At 42.4% G+C, this 15,144-nt stretch overlaps 2 protein-coding genes across 2 annotated transcripts; one reads left to right on the top strand and one right to left on the bottom strand.

Annotated features, from left to right (window-relative positions):
- Window positions 1-2,066: 2,066 nt before the first annotated feature.
- arl1 (ADP-ribosylation factor-like 1) lies at window positions 2,067-6,904 on the bottom strand. The gene is made up of 6 exons (XM_084038602.1): window positions 6,801-6,904; window positions 6,062-6,199; window positions 5,050-5,131; window positions 4,098-4,209; window positions 3,460-3,638; window positions 2,067-3,151 (listed from the first exon to the last, which is right to left on the bottom strand). The coding sequence occupies exons 1-6, from the start codon at window positions 6,802-6,804 to the stop codon at window positions 3,121-3,123; spliced, it is 546 nt and encodes a 181-aa protein (XP_083894728.1). The 5' UTR covers window positions 6,805-6,904; the 3' UTR covers window positions 2,067-3,120.
- Window positions 6,905-7,308: 404 nt separating this feature from the next.
- Window positions 7,309-15,036, top strand: LOC311032366 (DENN domain-containing protein 11-like). The gene is made up of 9 exons (XM_084039090.1): window positions 7,309-7,910; window positions 9,516-9,615; window positions 9,842-10,000; window positions 11,338-11,494; window positions 11,570-11,708; window positions 12,098-12,229; window positions 12,329-12,479; window positions 13,089-13,157; window positions 13,346-15,036. The coding sequence occupies exons 1-9, from the start codon at window positions 7,523-7,525 to the stop codon at window positions 13,539-13,541; spliced, it is 1,491 nt and encodes a 496-aa protein (XP_083895216.1). The 5' UTR covers window positions 7,309-7,522; the 3' UTR covers window positions 13,542-15,036.
- The last annotated feature ends 108 nt before the right edge of the window (window positions 15,037-15,144 follow it).

Below are 15,144 nucleotides of genomic sequence, written 5' to 3'. Positions count from 1 at the left end.
TGACTTTTTTTCCCCCTGAAAAAAATTGACCATGGCTTTTTATGGCTGTTTTGGACTAACTAAACTCAGACTTGGCACGACAAGTGATATGAGCGATTTTTACGACTTTTTAATGATTTTACAGACTTTTTTAAGAATATACTTTGACTGACTTTAAGAATATATTTTGACAGAAAATATGACTAAGCCCTTTTATGACTTTTTTTGCACTCACTTCACTCAGATTTTGATTGACACGCGATATACAAGCATATGTTATGACTTTTAAATCATTTTTACAACATTTTATGGAATTTGTCAATTTTTCACTTTTTTTTCCACATGCTATAGTATGACTTTTTTTTTTACCTGAAAAAATTGACCATGGCTTTTTATGGCTGTTTTGGACTCACTAAACTCAGACTTGGCGGGACAAGCAATATGAGCGATTTTTACGACTTTTTAATAATTTTTTAATATTTTTTCATGAATATATTTCGACTGACTTTTTCGTGAATTTTCGACATGCTATAATATGAATAAGCCTTTTCATGCTTATTTTGCGCTCACTTCACTCAGACTTTGATTGACACGCAATATACAAGCTTATGTTATGACTTTGAAATCATTTTTACAACATTCTATGAATTTTGTCGATTTTTCACTTTTTTTTCGACATGCTATTTTTTTTTTTCGAAAAAATTGACCATGGCTTTTTATGGCTGTTTTGGACTCACTACACTCAGACTTGGTGCGTCAAGTGATTTGAGCAATTTTTACGCCTCTTTAATTATTTTTTTATATTTTTTCATGAATATATTTCGACTGACTTTTTCGTGAATTTTCGATGTGCTATAGTATGACTTATTATTTTTTTCCAATAAATTGACCATGGCTTTTTATGACTGTTTTGGGTTCATGACATCCAGACCTGGTGGTTGAGTGGTTAGCGCACATACTGTGTATGCATATATGGAGCCGACCCCGGTTCGAATCCCGGCCGGAGGTCTGTTGTTGCATGTCACATCCCCCTTCCTCACGTTTCCTCTCTATCCACTGCTAAATTGAAGGTATCCATATCAGAAAAAAAGGCCTGGCACGACAAGCGATACGACTTTTTAATAATTTTTCATGAATATATTTCGAACGACTTTCTCTTGAATTTTCAACATGTATGAATTTTTTTTTTTCCAAGAAATTGACCATGGCTTTTTATGCTTATTTTGGACTCACTACACCCAGACTTTGATTGACACGTGATATACAAGCATATGTTATGTCTTTTAAATCATTTTTACAAAATTTTATGAAATTTGTCAATTTTTCACTTTTTTTTTCGACATGCTATAGTATGACTTTTTTTCCCCCTGAAAAAAATTGACCATGGCTTTTTATGGCTGTTTTGGACTAACTACACTGAGACTTGGTGCGACAAGCAATATGAGCGATTTTTATGACTTTTTAATAATTTTTTAATATATTTTCATGAATATATTTCGACTGACTTTTTCGTGAATTTTCGACATGCTATAATATGACTAAACCTTTTCATGCTTATTTTTCGCTCACTTCACTCAGACTTTGATTGACACGCAATATACAAGCTTATGTTATGACTTTGAAATCATTTTTACAACATTTTGTGAATTTTGTCGATTTTTCACTTTTTTTTCGACATGCTATAGTATGACTTTTTTTTTCCCCTGAAAAAATTGACCATGGCTTTTTATGGCTTTTTTAGACTCACTACACTCAGACTTGGCGCGACAAGCGATATAAGCATTTTTTATGACTTTTTAATACATTTGTAATATTTTTTCATGAATATATTTCGACTGACTTTTTATTGAAACTTCGACGCGCTATAGTATGACTGTTTTGGACTCACTACACTCAGACTGTGCTCGACGTACGATATGTCACATTTTATGACATTTTACAACATTCTATGAATTTAGATGACTCACATTTTTCATTAAATATTTTCCAAATATTTGACTGCTCAACGCTGCTCCACAACAGGGAGTCACCAATCATCCATGTCTTGTATCACAGTTTGAAAATGAAACCGTCTTAACACTGAATGGTACAATCACTGATGGCATTCTTTACTGAAAATCATTTTCACTGTACAAGCCGATATAAATATGCAACAACAAAACTTTGAGCATACAGTTAGTGTTCAGTAACTAAAGTACTAATATGCCAAAGCTGCACTCAAGAATGCCAATGGAAAAAGGATTCAACTCCATTTTTTTTAAAGTGGGTACAACACAAATGAGCAGGAGGAAAAAAAGAATAGAAATCCATGACACTGTATCTGCCTGACTATATAGTACAAAAGTAGCCCAGGCTGCAGTAACACTTGGCCAGAGGACGACATTTCATACAAGCTGGCAGATTTTTTTTTTTTTTCAGAATGGCTATTCCAGCATGCTATCATAAATTGTCTAATGAGTTGGCAATCACTCAGTTGTCAGTGGAACAGCAGGTGGAACTAGTAATGTCTATACCTTAATGGGAAAACACTACCCCCTGGTGGATCTTCATTGCATTTCGCTGCCCATCAACTACAGATCATCTTCTGGCTGCACTACACGAGAACTATTCTCTGGGAGGTGTCGAAGCCGTCTAGCAAAGACACCCGCCTTCAGAAAAACCCTACAGAGGGTTTGAGTGGACAGCCCTATTCACATATTCATCTTAATCCACGATGACTCACTTCAGTGTTGACACTTGAATCGTAATAAAAAATATGCAACATTTATTCATCGATGTTGAGGATTTTTCTTTTTTCTTTTGCATTTCAAAAACACATGAAAATGTAGATACCAACTTGTCCATCACTGAAGTCATACAGCTCCCTAAAAACCTTCCACTCGTGCCACCAGCATTTGGGAGTGATGGGACTTAGTGTGTTTGCCTCCGTCCAGACGTTACTGCAGCCTTCACTTGTAAAGTCCCAGGCTTGAAAGGCATTAGGCATTGGGAGGGCTTGGCCAAGGCTTTAGGCGGGATGGAGGTGGGGAGGAGTGCAATCGGAGGTCCAGTGGAAAGTGGGACATAGGGGAGAGGTCAGTCACAAGGCTTCATACAGAAGGGTCAAAGGTCAGGAGTATATACAGAATGGGTGGGAGCCTTTTACTGCCGACTCTTCAGGGAATCCACCAGCCTACGAGCACAGAGAGCAAATATGGACGAGTGTCAGTAAACAGAGAGCAGATGACACGTTGAACAATATGAACCAGGGGAGAGCATGCGTAATGTAATAAAACACATTTTATGAGCTCTCCTTGTTGTCTTTTGCTTTAGAGTGGCTGGAGTCAAAGCCAATTCAATACAGTCAGAGTTAAGACCAAGTCCAGAGCAAATCCAAGACCATAGCAGGCAAAATATCCTTCCAATGCTACTATAAATTAAATAATTAAAAAAATGTACATGTCTTTTATTGCTCTATATAGTACGTATGGTAAAACCTACCATTCCATTGCCTCATCCAGGCCTACTCCCTTCGTGGCAGAGGTCTTGAAGATCTGCCATTTCCTGTCTTTGAGGGCGGGAAGACCCAGAGAGTTGGCCACCTCAGCAGGTGTCATTGCCTGGTCCATATCCTGTTTGTTTGCAAAAACCACCAGGATGGCTTTCTTCAGCTCCTCCTCCTGGAAAGGTCACAGAATGACATCATGTAAAGAGAGAAAGAGATCCAGAGAAAAACCCGATGGCAGCTAAACTTCTGTGTAATGGAAGCAAAAACAGCAACTCTACACATGGAATTGTGTAGGCTGCCCTTTTATGTGAATTTTCGACCGTTTTTTTCCCTCGAAAAATTTGCCCATGGATCCAAAAGAGATCTTTCAAAGAGATTCAAAGGGTTCAAATCCAGTTTCTTATGGGAGTAAAATAATTGTTTTAGCTAAAATTAAAAATCACAGACATTTAACAATGACTTTCCACAATATCTTGTCAAGAATCAGCGTTGGGCAAATGGATGATGTGAGTAAGTGGCAGCAGAGGCACAGTGAGGGTATTCTGTGGACATTCAATGTCATAGAAATCTATCCAATAATTGTCAAGTAATTTCGTTCAAGGTGAGGTCAAAGTGCTGGACATCCACTTACCTCCAACATGGCCACCAGCTCAGACTTTGAGATGCCCATCCTGTCGCGGTCGCTGCTGTCAACAACGTAGATGACCGCGTCAGTGTTGGAATAATAACATCGCCAGTAGGGCCTGTCAAGGAGAGAGCGAGGAACAGAAAGGTTGCCAGATGAGATGGAGAGGAGGATGGAGAGTAAGAATGAGAAGTTCCGTCAAACATTTATACAATTTTTAATGATTTTTAAATCTTTTTACAACATTTTATGAATTTTGTCGTTTTTCACCTTTATTCAACATGCTATAGTACAAACTTTTTTTGGGGGGCTTTTTATGGCTGTTTTGGACTCACTACACTCAGACTTGGCGCAACAATTGATATGAGCGATTTTTACGAGTTTTTAATAATTATTTTATATTTTTTCATTAATATATTTTAACTGACTTTTTCGTGAATTTTCGACATGCTATAATATGACTGAGCCTTTTCATGCTTATTTTGGACTCACTACACTCAGATTTTGATTGACACGCGATATACAAGCATATGTTATGACTTTTAAATCATTTTTACAACATTTTATGAATTTTGTTGATTTTTCACTTTTTTTCCGACATGCTTATAGTATGACTTTTTTTTTTCCCTGAAAAAATTGACCATGGCTTTTTATGGCTGTTTTGGACTAACTACACTCAGACTTGGCGCGTCAAGTGATATGAGCGATTTTTACAACTTTTTAATAATATTTTTTCATGAATATATTTCGACTGACTTTTTCATGAATTTTCGACATGCTATATGACTTTTTTTAATGAAAATATGACTAAGCCTTTTTATGACTTTTTTGCACTCACTACACTCGGACTTTTATAAACTTGATTCTTCCCTTCATATCCAAGAGGCCATCTACAAGATGCTGTTTGTAGCTTCCTTCATGTTCAACCTGGGAGCTCCAGGCTCCACTTACAACCCACCTGATACTCGTCTGTCCGCCCAGATCCCACACCTGGAACTTCAGATTTCTGTATGTGACTGTCTCGACGTTGAAGCCGATCGCTGTGTGGAAAAACCAAATGGATGCAGTGAGAGCAGAAAATCATGACCTGATCATCACCACCTTATCTGCAGCACTGCGGCTATGATGTGCACCACAATACACAGTACTGTGTGTTATTTCTGTAGAGCCTACATTCAAATAAAAAAACACTGAATACTGTATTTCTGTCTTTATTCTAAAACCATGATGCTCCACAGAGATAATCAAATAAAAACAAACAAAACGGGGACACATGGTGTGGGGAAAGTTTGAGCGGTCATAATAGAAGTGCACATCACAGTGAGTCAAAAACAGAGTGGAAAACATGCAAATATTCAGCACATTCACATCCAAAAATAAAGAGGATAGTGATGCTAACGTTGAACAACTACACACAGGGGTAAAAACAGTGGTGCAACATGCAATTAAATCAACATTTGTTTGGAAACATGTCCATAAATGACTAGAATACCCTTAGAATTTTAATGAGGCTTAATAATAGTGCTTTAAAGTAGCACATGTGTGTCTGAATACTTGTATTGCAATGCTTAAAAACCACAAACTAAATTGTAAGGGTAATTTTTTTAAATCATAATGGCCTTTTAATAACACTTTGTTTTCCTCCCATTATCATAGATAGTCCTACCTAACATAAATACTACACATGATCCGTCAGCTGTAATTAACTCCCTTAAAGTCAGTGGAACTGGTTTTCTTTATTTACTTCTCACCAGTCAACATACTGTCAAAGAGCAGTGATGAGACTGGTTGCCTTTGTTTACCAAGCCACGCTCACATGTCGAACCAATTAGGATAATAGGTCAACGCCATACATGATCTAACTGCTGTACATAAATATGTTGCTCACATACCATCGTGTTAAGTGTGCAACAGTGCATCCAGTTCACAGTCTTTCACCCATATGAAACAATGGAACAAGCGGTACATACTGGGAATTGTGGTCACCACCTCTCCAACCTGCAGCCGGTACAGGATGGTGGTTTTCCCTGCGCCGTCCAGACCCAGGATCAGAATCCTCATCTCCCTGGTGCCGAACAGGCCCGAGAAGATACTAGAGAAGAACCCACCTGGAGAGTCCACACACAGGGGGGGGATAAATAAGTCAGTTAGTGCTGGGAAAAGTAGCTCGTTTTATTAGTAGGATGGAAAAACAGATGCTAACTCGCGTAATGAGCATAAAAGTGTTGCTCAACAGACAACATAAGTTACTACGATTTCAACATTAATGTGGATTAACCGTAAAAATAATTAGCTTTTGTATCCGGTGTATGTCGATGTGATGACAGTGGCCTTACTCGCTGTCAGTATTACTCAGGTGGTGGAGCGAGTTAGCTACGTTAGCTTAGCTTCGCTGAGGAATGACTGAATTAAAGCTGCAGTGCGTTTTATAATTTACGTCCTTAATGCCAACGTTGTTATAACATAGTTAGTCCGAGGAGTTTGGAGTAAAAACCCGTTTTAGGGGGCGAAGCCGTCCACACCAAAAACGTTCGGGTCTTCACGGTAAGTAGCTAAGCAACGTTAGCTAGCTCCCGAGCAACGCTAGCAATACGCGCAGAAAGCAAAACAGAACTATCCCGGCAACTTATCTAACTATTCATATGCATGTAGGGTAATATACTCAAAGACAAACATGTATTTAATACACGAATAGTTAAAAATACAGACCCATTTCGATAAGACTACGGCCCCTCGGTCAGCAGTACTGTGGCAGCTTGAAGGGACACCTTCTTCCGTGTGGCTGACGTGTCGCTGAACTACGTCACCTACTCTCCCTTCGATTTCGTTTCGCAACATTCGTCACATTAAATAAATGGCATTTTATCTGACCGTAAAATGGACCAGTAGTAACTGATATGATATGTTTGAAAAAAATATATTCAATATATTTGACACGTTAAAGTGTATTTTATATTCATAAACGTGAAGCTGCTTCACGAGAATCGTAAATCTTTTTTTTTCTCGAAAGTGCTGCGCGTGAAAACGAGCTTCACCCCGACGCGGTGGAACGTGGTGCATTCAAGAAGCCAAAACGGTTCCGCGTTACCAAACGTTCCACAGCTATTCTTCGTGCGGGGAATGTGACAGTTACTGGTGGATTGTCTTTGAACGCAACTCGCGTTAGACGAAGGAGTTGCCCCTCTCCCCAACAGCATCAACTGTATGATCACCTCAGACAAGAAAGATTATAAAAGATAGATGCGAAAGCTGCTATATTATTTTATTTATTTTTTTGATGCAAAATGCAACCGTTCTGAGCCGCGAAGAATTACTTTGCAATGCGGGAATCGCTCTGAGCTGTAATTATCAACGGATGGACCTGGCGCCTGTCGGCTGAGACATCATTTACAATCTGCGAGGGGGACCGACGAGGCGGGACCGCGACCAGGATGGTGGAGCGGTCGGACCGAGCCCCTCTGCTGGACTGGGAGGAGGTTCCGTCCGCGGAACAAGCGGCTGCGGCACACGCCAAGGAGCGACAGGCGAGCCCGTCCACCTGCCGTGCCCCGTCGGGATGCTCCGCGCCGGGGCTTGGGTGGAGCAGCGGTCCGGGGGGTCCCACTCCGAGCAGGTCCGTCTCCAACGCAGACGGCTGCAGCGCCCCACCCGCGACCTCCGTCACCCCGGCCGGCAACGATGAAGCCCCGCAACCCGACGACGAGGATCGCTTCTCGGATTCAGAATCGAGGGAGGTGTCGCTGGAAGACAGGATGGTGAAATGGGAGGAAAAGGACCAGATTGTGTCGGTCTTTGTGGTCACATTCAATACCAGATCAGGTGGGGGACACAAATACATATGCAGCATGGAATTATGATATAACAAAAAAGGGAAAGGAGCATGTTTGTAGCCAGGAGAGGGAGAATAGATGCTTCCTAATGCGTCTGTCTGACGCCCTTAAGAGCGTGTGTTTGTACCAAGTCTCTGCAGAAGCGTCTCCTACAGGTGTGGCCCCTGCTGACCTGGACACATGACCAGAGTCACGATTCAAAGCCATCTGCAGACACGTGAAGGCGTCAGGATGTAAATCAATCAGAGGTGCAGGGAGGAGACCTGTACATGTTTAATGCTGAACCCCCCCTGTGATACACTAGCCAATCAGGTTACTCACACAGAGGGCTGATCAATTAAACAATCCTGAGCTTTAATGTTTAAAAGTAGAGAGAGGGGGGGGGGGGGCGAGAACCTGACTTGACTGTGAAACAGGAGGCGAGGTGGAGTGAGGGTTTATGATTTTGCAGCAATGTCAGATTGACATTTACATTTACACAGCCCCCCTAAATCAGCTTGCACACTCATAGTTATGTTAAAGTCTGCCTCTGACATCCTAACACTATGTAGACTATTAAAACCAAATAAAAACAAGTATGAATTATGGAGGAAAATCTCCACTTCTGCTTACTTAAAAAGGTGCAATCCACCTGAAAGCATGTTTTTATCAGGAAGCTCAGCAGAGAAGCGGTGGGAAATGAGGCAAGAGAAGGTGGAGTAAACCCCCCAATGGTTCCCTTTATTAAGCTAACAAATGAGATTTCCTTTAACATGCGAGTATATAATCTAGAGCAAGTAGAGGATAACCAGAGGAGGATCAGGATCAATTCTTTTACTCCACCTATAATAAGGCCTGAATATTGATCTCAGATCAAGAGCCACACCATGCATCACAAAACATTCTACGATTTGTGCTTTTGTTCACAAATAGGATGCAAAATATAAATACATGATACTAAATACTCTTAAAAAAGATAACATTGTCACCTATTTAACAAAATATACCAAAAAACAATTCTTCATATTCTTATATCAAAGTCCAACATTTCTTTATTTCTGGAAAACAAAATATGACGCACTCTCACATCATCATCATCACAACATCCATCTGTCAATCAATCAATCAATCTGCAACCTTTAGGGCCACAGAGGTCTCGAGCTTCAAAGATCCAATCAAATTCCTCCCAGCGTTACGTCCCGCCTCCCGGTCCCGTTTCCCCCGGAAACACGTGGGAACGTAACGGACGCTGGTGATGGAGCATCAGCAGGTGGACGATACAAACCTGTTGGTTCGTTCTTATGACTGAACTCCTATTTCTGCATCCACTCGACCCACTGAGGCACGCAGGAGGATCACGTCGAAAACCGGACCGGCTGAGTCACCTTCGCCGTCTCCTATCAGACCCTATTTGCTCAGCTGCCGCCCGAGCGTCAGCAACCGCAAACATGATGCATTCTGGGAGAATCCAGTGAAGTGGCGATAGAGTATTTACCGTCTGGTCTTATATCAGTGCTGCCTGTGTGTTTTACTGTTATCTGTGTGTGTGTGTGTGTGTGTGTGTGTGTGTGTGTGTGTGTGTGTGTGTGTGTGTGTGTGTGTGTGTGTGTGATAGGAAACATGCTGGAATGGTGTCTGCCCAAAGACATGGACCTGGAGGGAGTGGAGTTCAAAGCCATCGCCAGCGGCTCCCACCGAGTCACCACGGACTTCATGTAAGCACCGTCAGTACACGCTTTCACCTTCTTCACATCCTGAAGGACGTGACCAAGTGGAGGAAGCACGCCTTCAGTATTAGGATGCGGCCCAGTGTCTCCTCCTCCTGGCAGAAGTGTTGCCTGGCAAAAAAAAAAGAAGAAAGAAGCAGCCCAGCCATCTGGCAGTGCCTTTTTGCTTGTCATGACTCACGGCTTTCGTCCCTCTCTCTCTCCGTCCGTCCAGATACTTTCGGAAGGGCTGCTACTTCGGCCTCGCCTGCTTCGCCAACATGGCGGTGGAGAGCACGCTGGAGAGGGGGGCGAGGATGAAGTCGGTAGGGATCCTGTCTCCTTCCTACACGCTGCTCTACCGCTACATGAGCTTCCTGGAGCACCAGGTCAGGTAAGAGGCCGATCTGCTCATGCATGTGGCCGGAGCCGCTACATTCAGACAACAGTTACATTCAGACCCCCCCATAGTTAAACCGCTTGGTTTGGTCTAAGCCAACGATCCAAATCTCAAGTATATTCAGTCGACAAAAACAACCTCAACAAAATGTCCATTTAGTGGCAGTTCTGGAGCTTGTGATCAGATCACATGGTCTTCCTCAGGTTGACTTAAAAGTTGAGATTGAAAGTCAAAGGAGCAACACCTAATTTTAAGAAGCTGGAACCAGATTTAGTTATTTATTTTTTGCTTAAAAGGGAAAGTTCACCCCAAAATGAAGCCAATGCAGAAGTATCCAAAACTGCAGTTCCTCAAACGGCCACACGAGGCCGGTGCCAAAAGCGAGTCAATCTCCATAGACCCCAATGGTTAAACTTTACAGCAGAAACAACCTCGTTACAGCTTGGTAAATAAATCGTCTCGGACCCGACATCCCCGTTTGGAACACCTTAACGAGAGTTGAGTTTATATAACTCACCTCTTTAAATGATATTAAGGCTTAAAGTAAGATATAACGGGTCATTCTGCTGAAGTTGAGTTAGCACGTGCTTGTTATTGTCACGTTAGAAACTGTAACTTCATCATAATACGATTCCATTGAGAGCTGATGAATTATCACATTGAATTATCACAAACTTCAGTGTTTCTGTCACACTTTCTCATTGAACCCCCCCTTCCCCCGACGCTCCTTTCTCCGCCCCCCTGTTCCCACACTGCTGGCCTGGCCTGGCCTCCAGTCATGCTGCGGTCATGCTCCTTACTCATCATTCCCCTCGTCGCTCGCTCCAGATTCCCCATCTGCTGACGGCCCTGGCAGTTACATAAAGGGCTCACTGTTGTGTGGTCAGGATATTTAGGAATTTGTGGATACTTTCCCCCCCCTTCTTCTTTTTTTCTCTCCAACACTCCTCCCCTCTATTTCTGCTTTTAAGGCGGAACTCATTAGCTTGACAGGGACATGCAGTCGATGCTAATAACGGTGGGATGGTGAACATGTGTCTTTACAATAAAACATGCATGTGGATGTTTTAATAAGCAATTCATTATTAAGCATTTTGCTGCTTTTCTTTGCTTTATATCATTGTATATTGAAGATTAAAACAGATTAAACCATATAGATATATTTATATCATGCTGAACACTGAAAAGACTTCTATAAAATATCTGATATCTGTAACTGACACTAGGTTTTCTGCAACTATCCTGTAAATACTTTTAAATATTCCTTAGATTAATGTTTTTTTAGTTTTAAATGTCACTGAATGTCTTTTGTTGTTGTCCCCCTCCTTTAGACTCCAGCTCCAGTCCCCAGGCCACTACTCTCCCCTGGAGGCCTTCTATGAGGACAAGCGAGCACTGCTGCCCCCTAGTGGTGACGGCGTTGTTACTGCATGTCCAGCCAATGCCTGGGGAGCTGCAATCAACCACTGCATGCACCCGGAGATGAAGGTAGGAAGGGCGTTTCCCCACTTCTAAAACTACGTCGGCTGGTGACCCCGGTGACCTCGTGTGCCTCTCCACCAGATCACCCACCCTGCAGGCTGCATGTCCCAGTTCATCCGCTTCTTTGGGGAGCAGATCATGGTGCTGTGGAAGCTGGCTCTCCTCCGCAGACGCATCCTCATCTTCTCCCCCCCACCTGTGGGCGTGGTCTGCTACAGAGGTGACAATGGAGTATATATATATATATATGAGCTATTTGCTTTAGGCCAACCATAACACAAGACAGCAGCACAAACCAGGCAGAATATGGTTAAAAAGGTTCAAAGAAGCACTAGAAATGAAATAATAATACATAATAAGTAGCATTTTGTGTCATTTCTGTGTTCACTTTATAGAGTTAGTGCTTTGTCTGAAGGTGTTTCACCTTTAAAGCTCATTATTTAATCTGGGGTGTTGAAAAACTGAAAAACTGACTACAACCTGGACATTTTTCACCCATTTTTCCACTTCCGGTTCCCTCTCCTCTCCCTCTTCTAGTAATTTATTAGATTAACCTGCACACCAACATCCATGCAATCTTTTTTCTGATCCCCCCCTCCACCCGTTCAGTGTACTGCTGCTGTTGCCTGGCCAACATCTCCATCCCCGGGATCGGCGTGGCCGTGCCCGAGTTCCGGCCCTTCTTCTACGTCAACGTGGCCGACATCAGCGCCCTGGAGAACGAGCTCTCCTACGTGGCGTGTAAGTGGAGGCTGGAAACGTGCTGACGTTTGTGGAAAAAGGACGAGCCGGTCTAATATATCCGTCCTTTTGCTGAGAGCTGTGTGTCTGTATGCTTAGGCACGACTGAGAAGATCTTCGAGGAGAAGAAGGATCTGTACGACGTGTACGTAGACAATCAGAATGTAAAGACCTACAGAGACGGCCTGAAGCCTCTGCTCCGCCTCAGCACCGCCGACAGGGAGAAATACCGCAAACTCACCGAGCAGAGGTGGGTGACCACCGCTTACAAGCCGATCCCAACACTATCTATCACTTTAATCCACTAAAACGCATTTCCTATGCAGCCAAAGTTTGACTCCTTCAATCACACATACACTGTCCTGCTGCCTTAATAAATACAAACGTGTATTACTACGCGGCTGAAAATAGTCCCTAACAAATGCACCATTTCATCCGGTAACATTCGCTAAAAAAACTACAAGGCGAAGGAGATATTTAGATGTTTTTGTTTAATTACTATACATTCGGGGCTGGTTTTTAAAGATGTCAGTATTTAGTAGGAAGTGGCATTTATATAGACATTCATGCTCCCCAGAGGATGAACTTTTCTTCTGGCATCAACGTCAAGTCAAAATGTTTTTGCCCACAACTTTGGAAAGCAAACGATGTTCCCATCAGCCCCAGCTGGGCTTTGTGTTTGCTAATTAGCATGCTTACTAAACCATGGTCACCGTGGTAACCCTTTAATTTGCCTACTTTAGCATGTTAACATTGTGTTAGCCTTTTCTTCATGCTTACATTTATAATGCCACATCACACATGCATGCATGTTTTTCAAAGAAACAGCTGGAAATAATGTGTGTGTGTGTGTGTGTAGGCAGATGTTGCTGTACTCCCAGGAGGAGAACGGAGACTGCGTGTCCAGCGAAGAGGATCTCTTTATTCTGTGAGTACAGAACATTCAGCACAGCGGCAGATCAGAACACCTGAATCAAACACTGACCTTTCTCCTCCCAGTTATTAAATCTCACAAAGGGCAGATATAAGGGCAGTTCAATATAGAGGGGAAAAAATACATTTTCCAAATGTTAAAAAAAGAAAAATGTACTCACCCTTCCCTCTAAATGCCTCCAGGTTCTTCCTGGAGCAGAACAACAGGATTTTCCAGACGCTCAGCGAGGTGGCGGCGAGCCCCGACCCCACGCTGACGCAGGAGAGCGTGAGGGCCATGGGTCTGGACCCCCACGGAGACCGGCTCTTCCTGCTCCACCTGCTGGAGATCTACGGCTACGACACCCTGCTGGTGTCGGAGCAGCTCTGCTGCAGCTGAGAGGTTCGCTGACGTCTGGCTTTTTTCCCCCCGCCTTTCATCACTGCTGTTTTTTTCAAAAACGAGAGTTGATTTTTTTGCCTCAAGCAAAGTGCTGCACTACTTCTTCTTCAGGACTGTTTGGAATTTCTCTGGTATAACTTGTTTTGTTGTATATTTTCCCTTGTGCTTCACCGTGGTTCCCCAACCTCTCATGACCTCATCACGTATTACAAGCGGTACTGTTGTTATGGATGGATTAAAAGTCATCCTCTGGGTCGGATACAATGACAATGAGCTCAAATAAAGACTAAAGTGGCCTGAACTGCACGCGGGACAGGAGAGAACGAGACTTTTCCAAGATGAAGCCAGCGATTTGGAGATTTCCAGCGAACAAAAACATCCTGAGGATTGATGTATGAAAAAGAGAGGTAGCCGTCCTGTAAATAATCCAGTTTTTTCCTCCTTCATGTGGTGTGTCAGCGTATGTGTGATGTTCGGTCCGCCTCTCTGCCAGTGTTGCTTTCCTTGTATAAAAGTGCTGGATTCAAACATTTCATTTTTAAGCCTCTAAATCAAAATCAGGGAGGGAGGGGCTCCTTTTCTTGACATCAGCAGGTCACACCACCTTTGTCTTCAAGAGCCATGTCTGTAAAGCCGTCTCACCGGCACTTAAATGTCACTAAATGACCAGTTTTATCTTTTTTTCGGCCTGAGCTAAGACCAAATCAGATTTTTCTAATGATGTCCAACATGTGTGGGTGACGTCCACGTGGACATGGAGGCTATTTCTAATGTCAGCCGCGCAGAAACGCTGTTACAGAAAGACTTTAATGCTTTTCTCAAATGTCCGGTTGTGTTTATCAAAGACAAAGACGTGCTTTAGATGATTCTCTCCATCCAGACACACAGTTAGTTATTTAACAGCTATCAGAGTAGAGCATAGAATCGGATAAGACACAATACTATAACATACAAGCTTTGTTAAGCAAGGTTTTGCCACTAGAGGGCAGAATAACTTTCTCTCTCTACTTTCGAGAAAAAGAGCTTTTCAGCTGTGAGCTGGTTAGCTGCTAACCTTCTCCCGTCTAGCACCGGATAGGTAGCAAACACTGCATTGACACTGGAAAACACGATCGTTGAGATTAATGAGACCGAACCATATAGTTCAGTGTCCCATTAAACTAGCTAAGAGGCTTAAAAAAGCTCCGTAGAGCTGCAGAGATTAGCGATAATTCTCTGCAAATTGGTCAGCGACCTCTTTCACATTCCATGTAGCCAGTCGAGTCTGTTAATATGTATAAAAAATATTAATTAACACAGCTTTAAGCATTTTTCACCCTTTGATGGGGCGTTTATGATCCCAGCCTGCATACTTCCATAGATCCGGTAGAGTTGAGCCATCTGTGTAGAAGCAGCAAGGTTTTTATCTAAACTGCAACATGAAATAAATGAAAAAAAAAAAAGGAATAATTTGCTTCTGAAAGATCAGATTGAAACACATGTAACATCGAACGCAGAGCTTTGTTTACTGCACACATACGAGCTACCATGAACTCCGACGAACAATGTGTATTATTGTCATTTTACAGTGATCATTTTTGATCATTTATTTTTTAAGTAT

Source organism: Eutrigla gurnardus (assembly GCF_963514095.1).
Source record: "Eutrigla gurnardus genome assembly, chromosome: 21".
Lineage (NCBI taxonomy): Eukaryota > Metazoa > Chordata > Actinopteri > Perciformes > Triglidae > Eutrigla > Eutrigla gurnardus.
This window is presented reverse-complemented; position numbering and strand designations above follow the sequence as displayed.

Excerpts from the sequence above, each read along its gene's own strand:
- arl1 (XM_084038602.1), bottom strand. Across the intron at positions 3,639-4,097 it reads AGCTGGTGGCCATGTTGGAG|GAGGAGGAGCTGAAGAAAGC; the intron begins GTAAGTGGATGT and ends TGACCTTTCCAG. Across the intron at positions 3,152-3,459 it reads CTGGATGAGGCAATGGAATG|GCTGGTGGATTCCCTGAAGA; the intron begins GTAGGTTTTACC and ends CTGTGCTCGTAG.
- LOC311032366 (XM_084039090.1), top strand. The coding sequence starts at position 7,523 with ATGGTGGAGCGGTCGGACCGAGCCCCTCTGCTGGACTGGGAGGAGGTT. Across the intron at positions 11,495-11,569 it reads GCATGCACCCGGAGATGAAG|ATCACCCACCCTGCAGGCTG; the intron begins GTAGGAAGGGCG and ends CCTCTCCACCAG. Across the intron at positions 12,480-13,088 it reads CGCAAACTCACCGAGCAGAG|GCAGATGTTGCTGTACTCCC; the intron begins GTGGGTGACCAC and ends GTGTGTGTGTAG.